Genomic DNA, 21,562 nt, shown 5'->3' with positions numbered 1-21,562 from the left:
CAGAAAGTACATATAAAGAACATTTATAATTACTACTGACCTGATTTTCATTCAAATGATAAAATTTAGTCACTCACGCAGGATCTAATGGCTCATATCTGCAATCCTAGCACTCTGAAGGCTGATGGCGAGTTCTAAGCCTAAACCAGCCTGAGCTAGGTCAAAAGGAGTCCTTAAAGGAGACTTAAAAGATACTTGCTAATGTCATTAAGAAACAATATCAGAAATAATGGCAATGACAACCAGAGGCCTTGAGTTCAAACATGAGAACTCACGTGGTGGAAAGAGAGCCTACTTCCATGTTCTCACCATGGCATGCATGCCCCCATCCCCCACAAAATGCATCATCTAAAAATAGCACAGGCAGCTTCAGAATGAAAACAAACAGGCTGTGGTGGTTTGGATTAGGTCTGGCCCTGGCCGACAGGGAGCGGCACTACTGGGAGGTGTGACCTTGCTAACGGAAGGCTTTCAGGTCTCCTAGGCTCAAGCTAGGCCCAATGTGACAGTTTCCTTCTGCTAGCTCTGAGGAGTGAGAGAGATGTAAACTCTCAGCCCCTTCCCCAGCACACTGTCTGCCTGCACCCACCATGTCACACTGTGAATAAGGGACTAAAACTCTGAAACTTCAGCCAGCCTCAATAAAATGTTTCTTCCTTTATAAGAGCTGCTGTGGTCATGGTGTCTTCTCGCAGCAACAGAACAGTAACTAGACAGAAGCCTTCGCCTCAGCCGCCATTTCCAAACCACACCTTCGTGAGAATACTGCAGAACTTTTGGCGCTTCCTTTTCTCTTGCTCACCAACAGGCTCCTGAGAGCTTCTCTTGCTGGGATTACCATGGACACAATCTTCTTACCTGTAAAACTCATGTACTTCTGACTATTGGAAGTCTTCTTAGAGTTATAGAATTCCAACACATCGAGAACAGCCTGTGGGTTTTTCTTCTGCTCTGACTTTGTGATATTTGATGTTTGAAGCAAGCGGGCCCACTGTTCTGGCATCCCCTAAAAGGAAGACATGAAAGGGTTTCAGGAATACACAGATGCAGAGGACCCTGGAAGAATATCAGACCACACTTTGATGTCTGCTAGCGGATAAAAATGAGCCCGTTAGTTACCTCTTTACCTGGTCCCTCAAAATTTATACAAGTTCCTTTCATGTATCTTCCTTAAGAGGGCTACTCCATCACCAGCTTCATCTCTTTCACAGCAGGAACCAAGTCTGATTACTCCGGCATTTAGTGCCCCACCTAGAGCTTGCTATCATGGGACTTCTTACAAGAGATTCGTTTGGGTTGGTGACGTAGCTCAGTGGTAAAGACTTCATACAGCACATGCAGGGCCTTGTTTTCAAACCCAAATGCCACAAACCAACCAAGAAAATTAAAAGAGAAAGAAGCGGACTTAACAGCACACAGCCCAAACTCTAGGACCAACACAAGGACTCACCGTAAACTCCCCTGTGACAGCATCAAAGCCAACGTGAATCGTATGCTCAAAATCTGAGGGAAGGGAAATCTCTGGCCGCTCCTTCTCCTTCTTTTTATTTGCTACAAAAGAAAATAAAATAATACAATAAAACAAAAAGAGGCATTATTCAGTTTCTAGGCTTATTTTAGCCTTTCAGCAGGTTCCCGTGAAGAGCGAGTTCTATCCAGTACGCATATATATTTACAGAGCCTCGAAGGCTAGAAAGGGAGGGAGTTAGATCTAGAGTCCACCTCACCATAATATATAGTTCTGGATCTTTGCTTTCTTACTCAAGGAGAAGGACAAGACGATCTTAGGGGCCCGTCTAGCATCTCTAGTTCACAGGAGTTTATGTAACAAGGAAGACGAGTATTCTCAAGGCACTGTAGCTACACTGTCTCCCGAGAGGACACCCACAGCCTTTAACAGGCATTTCATATGTATTATCTCACGTGATCATCACAAGCCTGTGAGCCAACCTTCACGTGTAGACTAGGAGACTGTGGCACAGACCTGCCTCATCATTGTGCAAGTGAAATAAAAGTTCAGGCCCTTAGATTCTTCTCCTCTACCACTGCTGAAGAACTGCAAGTGGATTTGAGAAAATGCACTCAGATCTAAGGAGAAATAACGTCAAGAACTTACCATGTATATATGTGACACACAGCTTTCCTTTGTTGTTATTATATTACAAGCTAAACACTACTACCTGCTTCTAGATGAAAACACAGAGTGATCTGTCAACATAACTAGCAAGGGCTGGTATTTGAACCCAGGTCTGGTCCCAAAGATTGTTTTCTTCAGTAACTTCATAAGAACCCTGTCTACATGCCAGTTGCTAAGGGTTGGACTATTTATATACTTGGCAAGTTTCCTTCTAGAGCAGCTGCTTTGAGAAGGAGAAGGCTAAGGGTTTACCATGATCCCCAGACCAGCAGTCGCTTATGACATAACTGCATCTGTCTGCTCAAAGCCAGAATGTACAGGACATGTGGCGAGGCTCTGGAAACACTTTCTGCTTCTAAATTCTTTCTAAGCTAATCCCTTAAAAGGTTTTAGAGAAATACAATTATATTGTTTTATTTAGATTTAGACATGTTATGTTTATACATCTTTTTATGATTTATAAATGACTTCCATTGCATACTAATAAAGTATATAATATAACATCACAAACATGGATGTTATATCCAGAAGAACTATGGTAGCTCAGGGAACAAGTAGTTTCTAGAAAAGTGACAGAGAAAGGAAACCATGTAACTCGTTGGGAGGGCAAGGTTAACTCTGAATTAGCTCTGCCTCTGCCACTCACTCTTGTCTCTGTCTGCAGCTTCTGAATCCACCTCACAAGTTCCCACCTTTCCTTCTACAGAGGCTGGAGAGGTGGGGTTTGTGGCCTTGGGCTATTGAACCTCCAGGAGCAGAGATTTTCTTTATCCACTGTTTTGCTCCTCAACCCAAAATCATAATAGGCCTAGTAAGAGATTACTGAAGTTGGTTGGCTTTTGGCAGATGGAAACCAGGGGGAAATCCTGAGCACACTGCTGACTCTCCCAAGCCTTTGCTTATTCTGTCTGCTTCTGGAATGTCCTTCCCTGCCTCTGCCTAGCTAATATCTACTAAATATAGCTATAAATATTGGATCCTTCTCCTCTGGAATTAAAAACAAAATAAGGGTGATTCCCACCACCACTTGTAAAGTCTAATACAGCAATGAGTATCAGACAGTACAATCTGGTAAGAAAAAAAAATGAAAAGAATAATAAGGAAAAAAAAGGGAAGAAACCCAGGACAATTTACTTTTTTTTTTACTATTGTGTGAAACAATTAAAATATATGGTTTTATAAACTAAAGAACCTTAAAACTACGAGTGATCATTAATATTAGCAACTACTGATATAAGAGTTCTCAATAAGCTGATTAAGATAGAGAATTCAAATATGACTGAAGACAGAACGGAGAAAGACCTACCTTGATTTCATGCAAGTAGAGACCTTAGGTTTGAGAAGCTAACAAGGGAAAAGAGCTTGCATATTCAACCGTCCTCCTGTCTGGCTTTGTCCAGCCTGGGCTCAGCTTGGGGAAGGCAGCTGACTACAAAATTCCATGTTTTACCACAGACACTAAAGTTTTAGCGAGAGCTATTAGCCCTACTTTTAAATTATTTTTAAACAGCACCTCTCATTGGCTCGACTGAACTAATCCGAGCAAAGGCAGTTTGGAACTGTCTTTTGAAAAAACATTCCAAACGTAGAGATCAACACTGCTGTCGTTCAGTGTTAAAATTAACTTCACTAACCTCTTCCCAGGCTCAGAGAATTTCACTTTGTTCATAAAAATGTAGTCAGAAAGAGATTTCAAACTAAATGCCAGAAGACTTCTTAGAATAAACCAAAGGCTCCAAATCCTAACCACAGGAACCAGGCTTTGCCACATGGAATTCTGCAACTCAGCAGCACCTACTGCAAGCCTTCAATTACAGCCTCTCCTTCCAGTCACTTACGCAGGCTGTCCAGCGCAATCTGAGGCCATCCTGGAGGTCAGCATTAGGTAATGCCCACAGACCCCGCCCACCGCCAGCTCTAATGGAAACCACCACCGTGATGGACCTCTTCGTTCTCGTCTCCCTTAGAGACACAACGCTACATCTCTAGAAATTCTGCCTCCGGTGTCTGGGTAGGAGCTGATACGTGTATTTCTGAGAAGCAGCATGCATGGGTCCAATACGCAGTGCCGAGAGCCACCAACACCAGCATGAGGCCACAGACGCTGTAGGAAGACTCGGTTCTACTCATTCCCCTCCCTCTCCACCAATGGGACCTCTGCCATTGCTCACTGCTCTTGAAGCTGCTGCTTTCTAACTGGAAAGAGGTTGTGGGCAGTAGATATGGGTATCAACCAAAAGAAAGAATGAGATCTCATAAAAATAACCTCATATCTGCATGGTTTTATAGTTTAGAAAATGCTTTTACATTCATGACACAGTTGTACACAAGTGCTCACTGCTGATACAAGATGAGCATGAATCGCGTGACTCCCACTTTGCAGATGATTCTAAAATTACGGTATTTAAAAATAATAAATGACAGAGTTAATGTGGAGGAAGACTTCGATACAGGTTACTGGGAGTTCATTTCCAGTTCTCTATGCAGCGTGTATCAATCTTCAAATACATATGAAGGCAGAGCCTGGTACAAACTAGCACTGCCGTGTACCCTGCAGTTGAGAATAGATGGCTCGCTGAAGTAAGATTCCGAACGAAACGGAAAAAACTCGGCCATTTTTCCATCCTGATGCACATTAACAATAGCCAACAAGGGTCTTAAAGCAGGAGTAAAACCACTGCTAAGGGAATCTAGAGAAAACCCAAAGCTAGAAAATACAGGCTTTGGGGTTGCCTTGCAAGAACTTCTTCTAACAGCTTTCAACCTACAAAAATGCAAACTACGAAGACTTATTTTCAGACCCAATTTGGCCTAGGGGTACTCAATCAGATTTGCGGAAGAACCTCCAGGTCTACAGCTCGCTCTGTCACCAATAAAAATAGCTCACAATGGCCTGGTTTCTCTCTACCTACATAGACAAGCCTGATCTACTGGCATCTTGCGATATGTCATCTACATCAATACAGAGTTGCAGAGCTAAGAGACACTGGCTCTGGCCCTCTCACTGTTTAGATGGACACACGGACATCTACGGAGAAGTCACTGACACAAACCTGACATCCAGCTGCGATGATGCATGGGGAGCCACTTCTACCCCGTGTTTTAGATGGGAATCTTAGTTAAAGACAAATAAAGGGGGCTGGGTGACGGCCCAGTGGGTAAGCGTGTTGGCTATGTAAGAATGAGGATCTGAGTTAAAATCCCCAGCACCCATGTCAAAAACAAGGTTTGCCCATGTGCGTCTGTAACCCCACATTGTGGAGGGGTTGGGGCAACAGAAACAGGATGGTTACTGGGGCTTGCTGACTGCCCGCCTGGCTCCAAGGGAGTAAGGTCGAATGTGACAGATTAGGATGTCCTCCTTGGATGAGACAGGCGCGTGAGCACACCCTCCACATGTGCATATACACCACACACAACACACGGACTCACCAGCTCTACTGATACGTAATTTACATACTAGTATAATTCACCTATAAAGCATAAAATCATTGGCTTTTAGTCTTTTCAGAGCTGGACAAACACCACGACATCTCAGGCATTTTCATCATTCCAAAGAGAAATTCCGTATCTCTTAGCCATCACTCCCTTAATCCAATGTTTACCCATCCTGCATCCTTACGTAGCCACTAACATGGCTTTTATCCATGAACTTACATCTCTAGACAAGGGAACCACACACTACATGACCACTGTGACTGGGTCTTTTCCCTAACAGGACCTTCAAGCACTCGTAAGTGCAGTGAGGCTCAGGACTTCTTTCTTCATTAGATGGAGGCTTTATTTTACTTTTAATATTAGGCTGTTCCCACATTTGGGTATTATGAAAAATGAGGGTAAAGCATTACTTCTCTTTGGTGAAACTGCTGGGTAGTAACTTATCTTTATATTTGAGCTTCTACAGAACCGCCAGGATCCTTTCCTTGAGGCTTTACCTTTACATTCCTACCAGCAATTATGAGGGTCAAACACCTCCGTGTTCTCACCAACATCTGACATTATCCACCCATTTTACAGCCATCCTAGTGCGTGTGGAGTGGGATTTCATGTCGTTTGAATTCGTTTCCCCCCCTGGAAATTAATGATAACTGAACATTAATTCATATGTTAAATTGTGATTTGTCTATCTTCTTTGTAGAGATGTCTGTTCAGATCCTTCGCCCAGTTTTAAGCTTAGTTATCTGATTTTTAGTTAAGTTGTAGTAATTCTTTCTGTATTTGCGATGCAAGTTCCTTATAAGATATGCAATTTCAGAAAGTCATCTCTTGTCTGATTTCCTTGATGGTGGAGAATCAGGCACATCTGAATCTGAAGCTTATACTATTCACAGATGAAAACCACACAAGAAGGTCAACGGTCACCGAAGTCAGCATTTTAGTACCAAGCAAAGGCCACGAGGACACTCAAACCTTTATGTTCCCACTACTTTGTAATGACGTCAGTGACTTTTTCAGGTCCACAGTTAAGATTCTGATTATTCTACTTTCAAATTCTATTAATAAGAAGGTAATGGGGGGGGGCAGGGTGCTTATGTCAGCGATCTCACCACTTGGGGACCAAGGCAGGAGGATAGCAAGCATTTACAGCCCACACAGTGAGATCTAGGCTCACACACACACACACACACACACACACACACACACACACACACAGGAAATGAAGTCGCCTAGGAAGTCGTACTCATAGTGAACTCACAGTGAGTTCTTCCTATCTCTGCTTTCTTTGCTCAGCCATTCCTTCCTGATACTAAATCCCCAATCTGAGTGTGGAAACAGAGATCTAGACAGAAAATAACAATGCGGGGATCAAAATATGCAAAGAAGGCATTCCAAGTGAAAGCAATCTGGGCAAAAGAAAATTCCAAACCAAGACATTTTAAAAGTGCTTAGGTTTTATAATTTCATAAACATTTTAAAAAGTAAAAAAAAAGAGATACATACATAGATTTGCCTTCAATTTGTCTGATAGCTAACAGGAACAAAATTATTCTTAGAATTCTGTTCAAATATGACTCTGAACAATGAGTCTAATTTTCATTTGGTTTTAGCCACTTTAGGAAGGCAAGACATGGAGAATAGTTAACATGAAAATAAAAGGTAGGAAGGAGAATGAAGTCAGGGAAGGCCAGATCTTTCATTTAGACGATTAGGAGTGGGGAAAGACGATCTGCTTTGGTTTATATTCCTTCTTAAAAGCACAAAAATTATGAAAACAAATTAAATACTGTACTTTTGTCTCCAGGTAAGATGGATCGGTAAAATCGGTCCTTCTTCTTCTTCTCCTCTGGGTTCGGGGGCAGAGGTTTGGAGCCGTGGTTCAGGGTCCCAGGGTCTTTGCTGCCTGCTCCGATCATGGTGCTGGTGTTTCTCATGGGAGGGGCTGGGGGCTTGTCCTGGACGTCTAGGCCGTTATTAGACATTGTCACCAGCAGCAGCAGCAGCTACTAGAATCAAAAGGAATAACACAGTCACTCCTACTACTTTTTAGCACAAGGAAATACATATTTAAAATGTTCTAAAATTCAAATTATACATCCCTTCTGCTGCCAGCCATGAATATTACCAGCCTATGTAGTCGGTAACCCAGTCGCACTTCCCTACTGTGTGCCAAACACTGATAAAAGTGAAACCAAGATTTTACTTTTCTCTGCATTCTCACCTCAGAGCCTACAGAAGAAAGACAGACCCTGCACTGTAGTTGAAAGGCAGATGCAGGCCAGGCAAGAACTCAGTGGGAAACCCAGGAACACCAGATGCAGTGAAATCCCACGGCTTCTTTGGGTCCATTCATTCATCACACGAAGATTAACAAGAACAGCGGTTCTCAGCCTTCCTAATGCTGCGACCCTTTAACACAGTTCCTCATACCGTGGTAACCCCCAATCATAAAAACATCTGATATGCGACCCACAGGTTGAGAACCCCTGAGCTAGCACCTAGCAGCATCCCACGGACTGAGTTTGCTGACGACATCTAATTCTTAGACAAGTTACTCTTTCCGTGTTCAGATGAGACAATTGCCGACTGTCTGCGAAACTTCTGTTCTTGGAGCTAGCTTTACCGAGACCAAACCAGACTCCTTCACTTACATTTTACCTATCTCTCTTTCAGGTTAGGCTGTCAAGGCAGTGATCATACGCCCGAAAACATGAAGTACTTCTTGGTCCTTCACAAGGAAGTTACTGCCCTTCTGCCAGCTCTTCTGGATCCCCCTCCAGATCCTATTCAATTCTAATATACAGTGTTCAAGGATGCAACCGTCCTGCTTAATTTACTAGCATTTCCCCATGCTTCTGAAACATAGAATAAAACTTAAAAGAGGAAAATCCCCATTATATGCCAACAGGGATTTTAATGAAAACAAGTATTACCTTAAAATATGTTCTAGTTCTTGACAACATATAGATATGAATGCGCCCAGAGTTTATATTGTCTCCTTATTAATGCATGCAATGGAAGAAATTGTATATTAAATCACAACTACTTATACTATAGTCTCTTTGGAGTTAGATACTACAGTGCTTTAGAAATTAAAAGCTCAGTGTTGGCCAGATTGGAATACCACTGCTTTGAAAATCAATTCTTTAAAATGCAATACATCTGCCATTCTAATAATTAAAAAGATTAGTATTCGATAAAAGTAACAGTTTTTATAAACTTATAAAATATTATATTAGTCTTTTTAATATTCTCTAGTAAATGGAAAACCTCTGATTTCTTCCTCAATGGTTTCTCCAGGGGCCATCCACAGAAACATACTATTTCTTTCTTTCTTTTTTTTTTTTTTTTTTTTTTTTTTTTTTTTTTTTTTGGTTTTCGAGACAGGGTTTCTCTGTGGTTTTGGAGCCTGTCCTGGAACTAGCTCTTGTAAACCAGGCTAGAAACATACTATTTCTTTATTTCAAACTCCTTCCGACACGCCAGAATAAAAGCTCTTCAGCGTCTTCAAGAGAGGCCTTCTCTTATGTGACCAGGCCCATGCACCAGCCACGCCACCACTCACTCCTTTTAGTCCCTGGTACAGTCTAGCTATACCATCTTCTTTAATTTCTTTAAATACACCATCATTTTCACACCTCTGTCCCCTCACACGTGATGTTCCATCTGCCTATTTCCCTATCAAACAGTGAATTCACCCATCCTTTGAAGATTAATTGAGTTATTTCTTCTATGGAACCTTTAGAAAGTGTTCTGGCCCCCGAAAAGTTAGGTGCCTCTTCTCTATGCCCCAAGGCAGTGATTTATTTCCAGGTTATCATATTCCCTTGTATTGTTATAATTATTACTGATATATCTTTCCAAAGAGCCATTTTGCTATCTTTGCAGACCAAAGGCTACAAAGTATCTTGCCTTTTTAATGTACAGTAGATAACATGTTAATAGTTTACCAAAAAAAAGGTATGTGTACTGCCTTGAAAAGAATTTATTAGTACAGATGAAATTCAGTCCTTTATATTAGGACATCGATAGGCTATACACACAGTCTACAATTTATGTCTCAGAAATCTCTGAACTTGACAAGTTCTCTCTCTCTTCTTGTCTTTCTTTCTAGTGTTAGATTCTGGGAATTATCACCAAGCTACACTGCCTGCTAGCTCATTAAATATTCTTTTTTGTCTTGTTTCTTGAGACAGGGTCTCACTATGTTGTTCTGGCTGTCCTGGAACTCACTCTGTAGACCAGGCTAAACTCACAGATATCCACCTGCCTCTGCCTCCCGAGGGATGGGATTAAAGATGTGAGCCATCACACCTGGCCTTCACCAAATACTCTTTCACACACAGGAAGGAAAGGGAAAAGGAGCAAGGAATGGGGGGATGTCTAGCTCTGTGCCAATGACAAGGAATGGGGGATGTCTAGCTCTGTGCCAGTGACAAGGAATGGAGGGTGTCTAGCTCTGTGCCAATGACTTCTCTCTTCGTTAATCAAAATCTTATTTAACTTTTTAGAGTCAAACTCAACTGGATTTTTTAATTCATCTTGACCAAACTTTGGCAAACCAATTAATTACTCCTTTCCCTTTTGAACAAACAATATCAAATCAAGTAAAGATACTTCTGTTTGCATGAACTATATGACTATTTGGGTCATTTTATTTCAGTTTAATTTATTTCTAGCTTCACTTCCCATATATGACTGCCGTTGTCTTCTCTTCCAGCTCTAACTCAGGTTCCTCAGCTCTTCCAAGAAGGCATCCAGCATCATAGTTGGCGATGCCCTCCTACTCCAGGCTGCCAGTTCCAAAATTATACTCCCACAGCTACCTACTGCCCAAAACAGGCTCTTCCTGGCCTCCCAGCCTTCAACCAGCAGCTACATTTCACTCCCATTAGGCCCACAGGCCGGGATTATGCCAGGACAGCTTCACCAACCATCTTGATACGTATTTTTCTTCACTCTTGGTCATTTTATCATGTTTAAGAGAATTCTTGGTGGGTAGATTAATCTATTGGGATCTAATGTCTGAAACCTTGTACCACACGATGACTGGGTCATGTATATTCCACCGGAAACCTACAGCAGGAGGATATCTGTATCATCAAAGGGTAGCCTGGTCTATCTTTGTTGACCTCATCTAAAGAGTTCTCACGTAAGGTCTGTCTCTCATTCTGCACAGCAACCATCTGTCTGCACACCTGCCTCCCCCTTCACCATCCTCAGCTGGACTTGAGACTATGGACCCCTGAAGAAAAACGTTCCTATCTTACATGGTTCCTATCTTACATGATTTTCAATCCCTCACTCAATTTTTGGCAAAGAATGAGTAACAAAAAAAATGGGGGGATATTGGACATGTGAATGAACAAATATAAGAGCAAGTAAAATAAACAAGAATAATTATCCCTTTCCATACTAGAGTACCATCTCTTAGGGATCTTCAGAAAACCTCCTCCAGACAGAATTTTAAGTGGCTGAAGTAACCTTTCAAGACATTCAGACCTACCTCCTCAGAGCTAAACACCCCTAGTCCCTTCAAACTACAGTCACAGAAGTGTGCTCTTGGCCACTGCCCTATGAGCCTCCTGGGGCTTGGATTTCCTTTCCAGGTTCCCTGCAGCTCTCCAACCAGCCCTTCCCTACCCAGAAGTCTAATCTGTGTTTCCCATCACCTCCAGCACCTGGGAAGGGAAGCTGAGAAGATCCCGAGGGAAACCTGCTAGCTAGTCGGAAAGGAGAGCTCCAGTCTCAGTGATAAAGTAGAGAATGACCAAGGGAAAAACTCGAGGTTCATCTCTGGCTTCCACATGTGTATGCACTTGCATACATGTGTACTCACGCACAAGAACATGTATGCACACATGCATACACCTGTAATCCCAGCACAGAAACAGGAGAACTGAAAACTCGAGGCCAGACTCTATGACAAAGAAAGAGAGGATGAGAGGAAAGGAAGAAATATTAATTTAAAATATAATTTTTACAAAAATGGAGTAAAGTGGGTCACTGTAGGTCTGCTATGTTCCGCCTCACGTGCAGCCAGAACACGGCCATGGAGAAACTACAATGAGAAAAGAGGTGTCGCCAAAGGCGGGGACCAGCTATACTCCACCTGCACTGAGGAACCCAGGGAGTCTTGAGTTTACAACATGGGACCTGGGGTTCAGGACAGTCCTTAACATTCCCAAACAGAGTTGCTGAAACCCTGTGAAACCTTTTCCCTAGAGAACCAGCTGGCTTAATTACTTTTACATATAAGATTTCAACCATTATTGGAACAAGCATTTAAATAATCACTAGCATCAGATCGCACTTTATAAAATCTTGGAAACCAAGTTGGTAGGTTTCACTTTTCTCATTCTAGGCTCTGCTAGGTGCTAGGAATAGAACAGCAAATAAATCCAAACAAGCAGTTTCAGGGATGTAGCCAGTTACCCCACAACACACACGTGGTGGGCACAAGAGGCAGGGTCCTGAAAAAACAGTTTGTGTGATCACTGGACCACACTGCTACCTCTATTAGTAAAGGGAAAAACTACATGTCTAATTTGCTTTAAATTAAAAACAACTTGGTTCCATTTATTTATTATGTGGCCGCATGCTCACACCCAGCAAGCATGGGGATGTCAGAAGGGGGTGTAGAGTCAGCTCTCTCTTTCGCCCTGTGGGTCCTGGGAATTAAACTCAGAACATCATCAGGCTGGATAGGGGCCTTTTCCCACTGAGCCATCCTACCTGTCCTCTGAGCAGACACTTTCTAGATAATCCCTCAGATCATGACTTAAATAGAAGAGGAAGGGTGGTGGGATTGCTCAGTGGCAGAACAGTATGAAAGTGCTGAGTTCAATACCTAGCACTGTGGGGGGGGGGGGTGAGAGAGAGGGAGAAAGAGAGGGACAGAGAGAGAGAGAGAGATTGTTAGGAGTTTACGATAAATTAGTCAACAGAATGAAGGAGGGACAGGAAGAAGTAAAGTCTACCTCCCATCCTAACTACATTCTAACTCCAAACAACCCAGAGCAGCTGCAAACACTCACGGCCAGCCGCAGGCTGAGGAATACTGTATGCCCTTGGTGCCTGGTTATTAGAATCTGATCTTTAATTAAATCGTGCCAAGAGGTTTGCTTTGGCAGGAGCCTGGAATGCTGCAGCCTTGAATGTGCTGAGGGATGTCCTTCTAATGCGTCAAAGCACACTCCCACCATGTAGCCCTCAGCCAGCCACTTGGCTCCGGTAGAGCAACAAGACAGCAACTGCTGGGGCTGCAGGGGGAGAACTGTAGGTGGCTTCTGAGCTGTTCTGAAAGCCACTTTAATTCTGATCCTCTGTTGACTCTTAAGGGAAACACAAATAAGACTGCCTATTCCAGAGTTTGGAATTAAACACAGAAAAGCTTTTTAAAAGAAACAGTTCCTAGAATGCTGAATGGCACAAAAGGATGTCCAACAAATATCTGTTTCTTCTCTGTCTACTTTTCTATATCACTCCCCAAACCCATCGATACACTTTCCTGTCCCCACCTTTCCCTACACCGTCCTATCTGCCTAAGGCGTCTCAGTGAGTCTGCCTAGTCAACTCCTGCTCATTCAAGGTCCAACTGAACTCACTTCCTCTAAGAAACTTTAGAAGAAGCCTCTTACTTACCTCATCCCTCAAATTTTAATTGCATTTTATACATACTTCTATGAAGCAATATCCAAGTTTCATCTTTACCTCTTGGGGTCCCTCGGCAAGGAATAACTCAAGGGACAAAACTATAATTAATCCCCATGTTTCCACGGCCTCTACCCAGCAGAGACATGGAGAGCCTCAGGTAGCAGGCAACAGCTCACTTAGCGGAAAATATACAGAAACTGAAAGGTTCTGAAGGGTCAATCTGAAACCTATCAGGGTATATAATTGACCTAAGCTTACTAAACTAATTATTGGCAAGGGCACAACTAATTTAATTATTTTGATTCTCTTTAAAGTATTATTTAGACACTAATTATAATTTGAGACAGAGCGCTACACTGAGAAGCTTCCCAAAGTTAAGAGGAATAGGAAAGGCAACAAAGATGTGGAAATGGAAGAGATTGGGAGTAAAAGACTTAAAATTCACTTAGTCTTGCCCGGTACTTATGTACTTAGACACACACACACGCACACGCACACATACACACATAAACACACACACACACACACCATCCTCACTTCTACCACCCCTCTTGATTCAAACCCTTCTACGATTTTTGTTGGAATTTCCCATTTGCTGTTGGCCATCTCTCCTCTGCATGCCAGCCTTAAAAGAAACCCAAAGGGATTCCTCTAGATGCCACTGCAGCCACCCCCCAAACTGGAGGCTGTCTGTGCTCTCACGCTCACACTGCAGACTTTATCCCTAGTTTTCAGGGTGATGTGCAAAGCATTCTGTGCCTCCGTCTGGAGAGACGACTGTGAGTCACCTCGGCCGGCTGCTACCACTGCTTTGCTCCTTACAGCTCATTTCCTAGTCACCCTCACTCAGCTCCTGAGTGTCTGCTTCCTCCATTCTAAGTTATCACTGCAACGGCCACAGGGAAGACCCTGCCAACACCACTCCACTCTCTCACCTCGGGTCCAACTGAGACAACACCCATGGGATCACACCCAGGGCCTGCCTGATCACCAAATACAAACCAATTCCAACATTATAAAGTGAATCACAGACCCTCTAAAACACAATAGCTAACTAGTTCAAGAATCTCCACTAAAATTACCAGTTTCTATAGCCATCACCTTGACTTGTCTCCTTGCCTACTCTGTCTCTAGGGTAAAGGCACCTGCTGCCAAGCCTAACGACCTGAGTGTGATCCCTGGGATTCACTCTCTCTGATGTCTCCGGACGGCAGCAGCGCTGTGTGAGAACACTAAAACCCGGTCACTTCCGAGCTGTCGCTGTCCTCCTGCATGACACTGTATGGTTCCCCACTCCTCTCTATGGGGAGAAGCTTATTTCTAATAAGAGAACAGAAATCTCTGCAGGAAAACGCTAGCTTCCACCCCAAATGCTACATGCCTCCCTACTCACGCAACCACATTCTTCCGGCTTCCAGTTATGATGAAGTGATGACGTCATTCCTTCCCCCCAAACCGACTCTCTTTTCCATATTCTCTTTGCTTGCCTGACTTCTTCCCTAGAATGGCCTTTCAATTACACCAAGCTTTCCTTCTGTTTGATATGGCCAGTCACTTGGCATTCTGTTATTTAACAAATAATATCGTGCACTTACAATGTCTTAGTACTACTCTAGTTGGGTAAAACAGAATTTCTATGTTCGTGTAAATCTTGCATCTAGTAACAGAGGCAGACAAGAAGCAAGCGATTCAATAAAACCGCGCACAGGTGCGTGGATGGGGCAGGGTTGACCAGGACAGACTTTGCTGAGGAAGAAACACTTAAGACCTGAATGGAATAGGATGACAAGGGCTGGCGAGATGGCCCAGAGGTTAAGAAATGGGAAGACAGGGCTGGAGAGATGGCTCAGTGGTTAAGAGAACTGGCTGCTCTTCCAGAAGACCTGAATTCAATTCCCAGAAACCACATGGTGGCTCACAAGCATCTACAATGAGATCTGGTGCCCTCTTCTGACATGCAGGCATACACGATGCAGAACACTGTATACATAATAAATAAATAAAATCTTTAAAAAAAAAAAAAGAAAGAAATGAGAAGACAGCCAGGTGGTCTTAACCGCTGAGCCATGAGGTACATGACTTTAACCCCAGAACTCGAGAGGCAGGTGGTTCACTGAGTTCAAGGCCAGCCTGGTCTACAGGGTAGTTCCTGGACAGTCAGGGTGACACAGAGAAACTCTGTCTTTAAAAAAGAAAAGAAAGGAAGCAAGTAAGAAGGAAATGAGATGACAGATTTTAGTAACATCCAGAAGATGATCATTGTAAGCAGACAGAACCATAAATACAAATATAGATTATAGAACTATATATACTGGGCACCAGAACAACAAAAAGACCAACAAGATAAAAGTTTACTCAATAGGCAAAGAAAAAGTATGTCAAGAGACTAAGATTAAGTGACTAAGGCTAGAAATTCTGTGATAGAATCAATGGCCTGGATTGTTCCCAGCCCTGGGTTTGAGCCCCAACCCCAGACAGCAAGAGGGGAGAGATGGGGACGGAGGCAGAGAACAGAAAGATCAGCTACACAGTCAGACTGTATAGGGCCTCATAAGCCACAATAAGAACCTGGACTGCACAGCAACTGTGTTTTAAAGCAGTAACCTGATTCGTAATTTAGACAGACCACTCCAGCCAGAGTAGAACTGGCTTCAAAGGAAAATAAAGGCAAACCCATTAGGAAGTTACAAAAATCAAGGTAAGAACTCACGGTTAAATATAAGACTAACAGCGGGTAGAAAGAACTTCAAAGATAAATGTATCTTAAAGGTAGAGCCAAAGGGTTTAGGAACCCATAGAGCAGAGCTAAGAAAAAGGAAACGCAAAATCAGATCTAAGTAGTTATTTTTACCTGACCCAAGAAATACTGGAATAGCACACAAAACTCTACAGTATCCTCTGTGTGCGCACATGCTCTCCTCTGACACCAACTCCTCTTCCAAACACCGCTCTGTCTCTGCCTGCCCTCAGGAGCAGAGCTTCTCCAAAGAGGTATCTATTCATACGTATAGCACTGTCTCCACTACCTTCCCTTCCCAGCCACCTGGCATCCTTCCTATGTCACCGAAAGTAATCTTGTCAAGATCGCCGATCATCCCCATTTGAAAAATCACATGGTCATACTTCTGTCCCTACCTGGTCCACTTGCTCATCGGCAGTCAACCTCAGCTCTCCTTTAAATACTTTCTCGGATTCTCTCCGTCCATCTTTTTGCCTCCTCTTCTCCCCTCTGTACACTCTTCCTCCCGTATCGGTCGCACATCCAAGACTCCAGACCCTCTACTCATACACAACACTGTCCCCAAGATGACCTCACCCAGCCCACGGGCACATGACACCCACGTGTCACCTTTTAACCAAATAGCTCTGTTTGGCAGACAATTCCACCTACACTTCTGTGAAACTGCAGGGTCCAGTAGTGGCAGGTGCCGCTGTCTCACAGACTACTAAACTTAACATGACCAAAAGGAATTCTTGGTTATCACAGCAGCTATCGCAGAGTTTAATTATGTTCATTTATTACACATCTCCTTAATAAGCAGTAGCAACTAAATATGGTATATTTATTAACACATACGTAACATCTAGACAGACACTTCGCTGACTGTCAGAGGTACAGACTCTGGCTCTGCCCTCAAAACGCACAGCCTAGTACAACAGCCACAAGCACCACCACCGAGTGCAGGGAGGTGCGGCATAAATCCAGAAGAGGCCCTACCGGCCAAGGAAGACTTTCTGAAGAGATGACTTCAGAGTTTATTTCTGTAGGATAAGAATAACTCTTATCAACCGTGTAATTTTTATTTTAAAAAATGCATTGGTGTTTTGCCTGCATGTATGTCTGCGTGAGGGTGCCAGATCCTCTGGAGCTGGAGTTACAGGCAGTTGTGAGCTGCCATGTGGGTGCTGGGAATTGAACCCAGATATGCTTAATCACTGAGTCATCTCTCCAGGCAATTATTCTTTATAAAGTTACTTTTAAACTTTGTAATAAACTCTTCAGTGGTAATATAAATTACCTTTCATTTTATATATGAAACCTAGATTAACAAGTAAGTAACCAGCGATTTCTAAAATAAAGTCTGTTTATCGTAAAGAATCACTGAAAATACAATCGTCTGTACTGGCCTCCCACCATCTCTCTGATCTGCATATAAAGCGTGAGCGCCAGTTGGCTCCATTTGAGCAGGAGTTCAACTGTCAACCCTGAAAGCCTTTTCTGTCTAGTCCCTCTTTTTCTTGTGTTCACCAAGAATGAAACTCAAATTTTAGGCTACCCAGTGGCATCCTCAGGCTTCAGGGCTACAGCATCTGAGCATAAAATAAAATGGGCTCATCACTGTACAAAGTGTCTTCATGCACACTCACTGCTTCACTAGATCCTCACCAGCCCTACAGGGCGTGACGTTTCTATTCGACAGAAGTCAGAGAAGTAAACACCTAGTCTATCTCGTGCCAGAAGCTGAATTTAAAATAAAGGGGGAGAAAGGGGCAGAAAGGAATCAAATAACTCAGAAAGGGTGCTCAGCAGTGAGTCACTTAAATGGTATGGAGCCAGAAATGAGCAGGGACAAAGTCTTTTTTCCTTCCAAGATACTGAGAATTTGTTTGGCCATGGCACAATAACCTACCACATGTAAATTTGTTTCCTGTCTCCGTAATATCTACTACTCTAGTCCCAAAGACAGAAAAAACAAGAAAACCCTTCACACACAACATGCACGTGTCACAAGATGACATGGTCAAAGCAAATTCATGTCACCATTAAAGAATAGTTTATCATCCAGCCCTGCCTCTGGTCTGCTGAACCTTTGTCTTCATCACTCATGAGGATCTACACCTTTTACCCCAACTGAAGGCAAACAATGAATCAATTCCCACTTTTTTTTTTTTACTATAACATGGTATAGCTGACTGAGAAAATACTTCTTTTTAACATTACATCTATTTATATATGCATGTCTGTGCTGGGGTAGCAGCGACTGTATGCCATGGCTCAGGAACTACACAGCTTATATGAGTTGGTTCTCTCCTTCCACCATATGGGACCTGGGAATAGAACTCAGGTCAGGCTTGGAAGCAAGCGCCCTTCTGGGCCCAACCATCTCACCAGCCGGAGGGAACAATTAATAATGGATACCACACTGAAATCTTTTCTGTATATGTGTATAAACACACACAGACACACACACACACACACTCACACACAAACTGCATATTATAGATAGTGTCAATGAAACAACAACCCTGTCATTTTCATCTCTGTGTCCCCTCTTACTCTCCTGCCTTAGGACACTGCCCAAGGTGGGGGGGAACTACAGAGCAAAAACAAACCACTTCAAAGACCCCTAAATCAGGAGAGAAAAGAATTTGGTCCTGTTACACATCCTATAATCTCTCCCTCCACAACCACCCTTACCCCCAAATAACCTCTATCTTGATGTCAAGACCACCTTCCTTTTCAAAAGAACACTCTCTTACCCCCAAAACTCCACCTTCTGCTCTTCCCCCCATTGTGCTATTCTCTCTCTCTCTCTCTCTCTCTCTCTCTCTCACACACACACACACACACACACACACACACACAGAGAGAGAGAGAGAGAGAGAGAGAGAGAGAGAGAGAGAGAGAGAGAGAGAGAGAGATATCAACCTTCCTTCCTTCAAGGCAGCAGTACCTCTGGGCTGCCAGCTGGTAACTGGCTCTCCCCCAACTCCTCATGGAAATGCGGACTTGGTAAAGTCTCTTATCTAGCTGGATTTGTACTGGTGCTCCAGCCTTCAAGCTCTTGACTTTCTCCTGTGCTTTTTCCCTACTCTGGACTCAAGGAAAAGGACGGATGGGGAATAAAACCAGGAAGAAGGATTGATTTTTGGGAGGCACCAAAACACAGCCTGAGGGACGTGTAAGGAGGGAGCCTGGCACTCAAAGAAAACAGAGTGTAAGTGAAAAACAAGGAAACTAGATAGAATGTTTCAACCTTAGGATCATCACAGCAAACCTACTACCACCAAGAAAGCAGTCAGAAATTCTAAAAGGAAAACAGAAGAGGCCTAACCAAGACGGAGAGGACCGGGGAGAAAAGAGACGACCACAATAACAACAACAACAAAACCAGAAACAATTGGTTATGGAGGGGGGGAGATGGAGAAGTAGAAGGCATGAGGACAAGGACAGGAAGAAAGGAAGATGGTGGGGTAGGAAAACAGGTGAGGGACAAGCAAGGAAAAAAAACCAGGAAGAGGGGGAAGGAGAGGGAGGCCTGCCAGAGGAAATGCATAGCATTTTTGAAACTGAGATGAGAAAAAAGGTCCAAAATAATCAAGGTACCCTAATATTTGTATTTCTTGGTGCCAAACAACAGAGGAAGGAATTACAGTGATTAAGACATTATACAATCTCATGGTCTGTCATTTACTTAGCAGATCAATACCAGGGCTCCAGAGAAGACAGCCTAGTTACAGCCATGGTCTGATCACCGAAGAACTGGCCAATTCAGAGAAAAATAGGAATATACTTTTACCTGTTTATTTTCAACCCCACCTCCCTACAGTCACCATACCTACATTTGCCCCCAACATGAGCATTTGCAGCCAGTCTGGCTCTGAAGTCACTGCTTCTAATCAGACCAGGAAAATGCACACAGACCAGCAAAATGCTGGCTCCCTGTCCCTGTCTGGTTCACCTTTCCAGGGCAATCTGACAGACTAGGAAAGCCGCAGTTTCTGACAAACAAGGAAACTGAGGCTCACTGAGGCTGCCTCAACAGGAACAGCTCCAGGGTCTCCTATCTCCGCTGCTTCTCCCACCAGGGAACAGCACCTCTGGTCTCAGTAAGCGGGCAGCTAAACCAACAGGCCACCGAGCAGAAGCATGCTCACAAAGGAGAGCAGCCCCTGAGGCACACAGTTCCCCAAAAATCCAGCTTCCCCTTCATAAACCTTCCCCAGCCAGATCTCTAATTCCAACACAGGCCTAGCCCTGAGTGGGCTTATCGCAAGGTTCCACCCTCGGGCCCTTCCCTCATTAAGAGTCCCTTAAGGTAAAGGCAATATAATGTTCTTCCCATTCTGCCCCGGAAGGCAGCAGGACACCCCCTCCACCTATCCTGCCTCAGCCTAGCTGTGCCAGGCCCAGAAAAGACCAGCATTACCTGGCAGGGAGTGCGGGGCCCAGCATCTCTGATGATCCTGTGTATCTGTCGCAGAGCCGCACCTCTCCCCGCTCAGCAGTTGGGACAAAGCCCAGGCTGAACCAGCCCGACAGGCTGGATTCTGCTGTTCGCAGCAGCGCAGCCACCCAGCTTCGGAGCAGCAGCACACTCGGCCCCCTCGCTGGGCGGCAGCAAGACGGAGTGGCTCTGTGAAGAGGCGGGGAGGGAGGAACAGACAGAGGGAGGGGAAGGGGGCGGGGAGAGCGCTGCCTCCTCCCCCTTCTTTCTGCAGAGGCGCTGGTGGGCGGGAAATAGCAGCGTTCCCACCATTCTGGTTGTCTCTGCCGGTCTCCCAGCTCAGGCTCCAACAAGAGGTGCCAGGCAGGCTTTCTAGAACCGCCAGAGTCCTCTTGTGCCCAAGGGTCAGGATGAAAACAGGAGGTCCTCTGCGCCTTAGTTTTGCAGCCAGGTACCGAGGGAGTCTGGGAGTCCTTCCTGGACCTTCTCAAATGGGAGTCAAGATTCATTCCGACTAGAGTGTATGGGGAATGCATCTCTTACCCTGACTCTCTAAAACTCGTCTCCTACAGATACTAGGTGGCCTTATACCCTCCGCTCCTTTGAACAACGCTCAGCAACAGCTACCATTTCTTAAGGACATCTACTGCATGTGGCCCGGCACTTTACAAACCTTAATTCATGGGTGTCAGAACTGGGTCCTAGAAAAATATGCTCTTCAAATTTCTTAAGGACCTGCTAGATACCAGTCAGTATCTGAACTGCCACCTCCCAATAAAAGATGCCTCCTAAAGACTAAAATGATAAAAAATCTACCTTCCCATTATTTCCCAGTGCTCCCCAGGGGACGGTACCTCTCCCCCCAGTCACCCAACTTATCCCTTTTCTCCGAGGTGTATGAGTGGAGACAAGTTATGCAGATGATCTCTTCCAGGTCATAACTCATGAGTTTAAACGTTTTAAGTCATTTACTCTTTCTGTGGTATGGTAGATGACACACGAGTACCACAGCATGCACGCAGAGGTCAGAGGAGAACGCATGGGAATCAATGCTCTTCTACCATGCAGGTCCTAGGGACCAAACCTGGGTTGTCGGGCTTGGTGACACGTGCCTCGCCTCACTGAGCCACCTCACCTGCTCGGGAAAAACAGAACAACGAAA

General features: G+C 44.0%; 1 protein-coding gene across 4 annotated transcripts in view; it reads right to left on the bottom strand.

Moving 5' to 3' along the window:
• Window positions 1-21,562, bottom strand: part of Pak1 (p21 (RAC1) activated kinase 1) — a 97,281-nt gene that overhangs the window by 31,369 nt on the left and 44,350 nt on the right. For 2 of the 4 annotated variants that reach the window (XM_075953036.1, XM_075953035.1), the window contains 3 exons: window positions 7,368-7,581; window positions 1,451-1,551; window positions 859-1,006 (listed from right to left, as the gene is read on the bottom strand). In XM_075953036.1, coding sequence (XP_075809151.1) covers window positions 859-1,006; window positions 1,451-1,551; window positions 7,368-7,557 — 439 coding nt within the window. In that variant the 5' untranslated portion in view covers window positions 7,558-7,581. Of the gene's footprint in view, window positions 1-858; window positions 1,007-1,450; window positions 1,552-7,367; window positions 7,582-20,382; window positions 20,746-21,562 lie in introns of those variants that run through there. The other 2 variants (XM_075953033.1, XM_075953034.1) reach the window with 2 other exon arrangements.

This window comes from Microtus pennsylvanicus, chromosome 18 (genome assembly GCF_037038515.1).
Source record: "Microtus pennsylvanicus isolate mMicPen1 chromosome 18, mMicPen1.hap1, whole genome shotgun sequence".
In the NCBI taxonomy this organism is placed as follows: domain Eukaryota; kingdom Metazoa; phylum Chordata; class Mammalia; order Rodentia; family Cricetidae; genus Microtus; species Microtus pennsylvanicus.
This window is presented reverse-complemented; position numbering and strand designations above follow the sequence as displayed.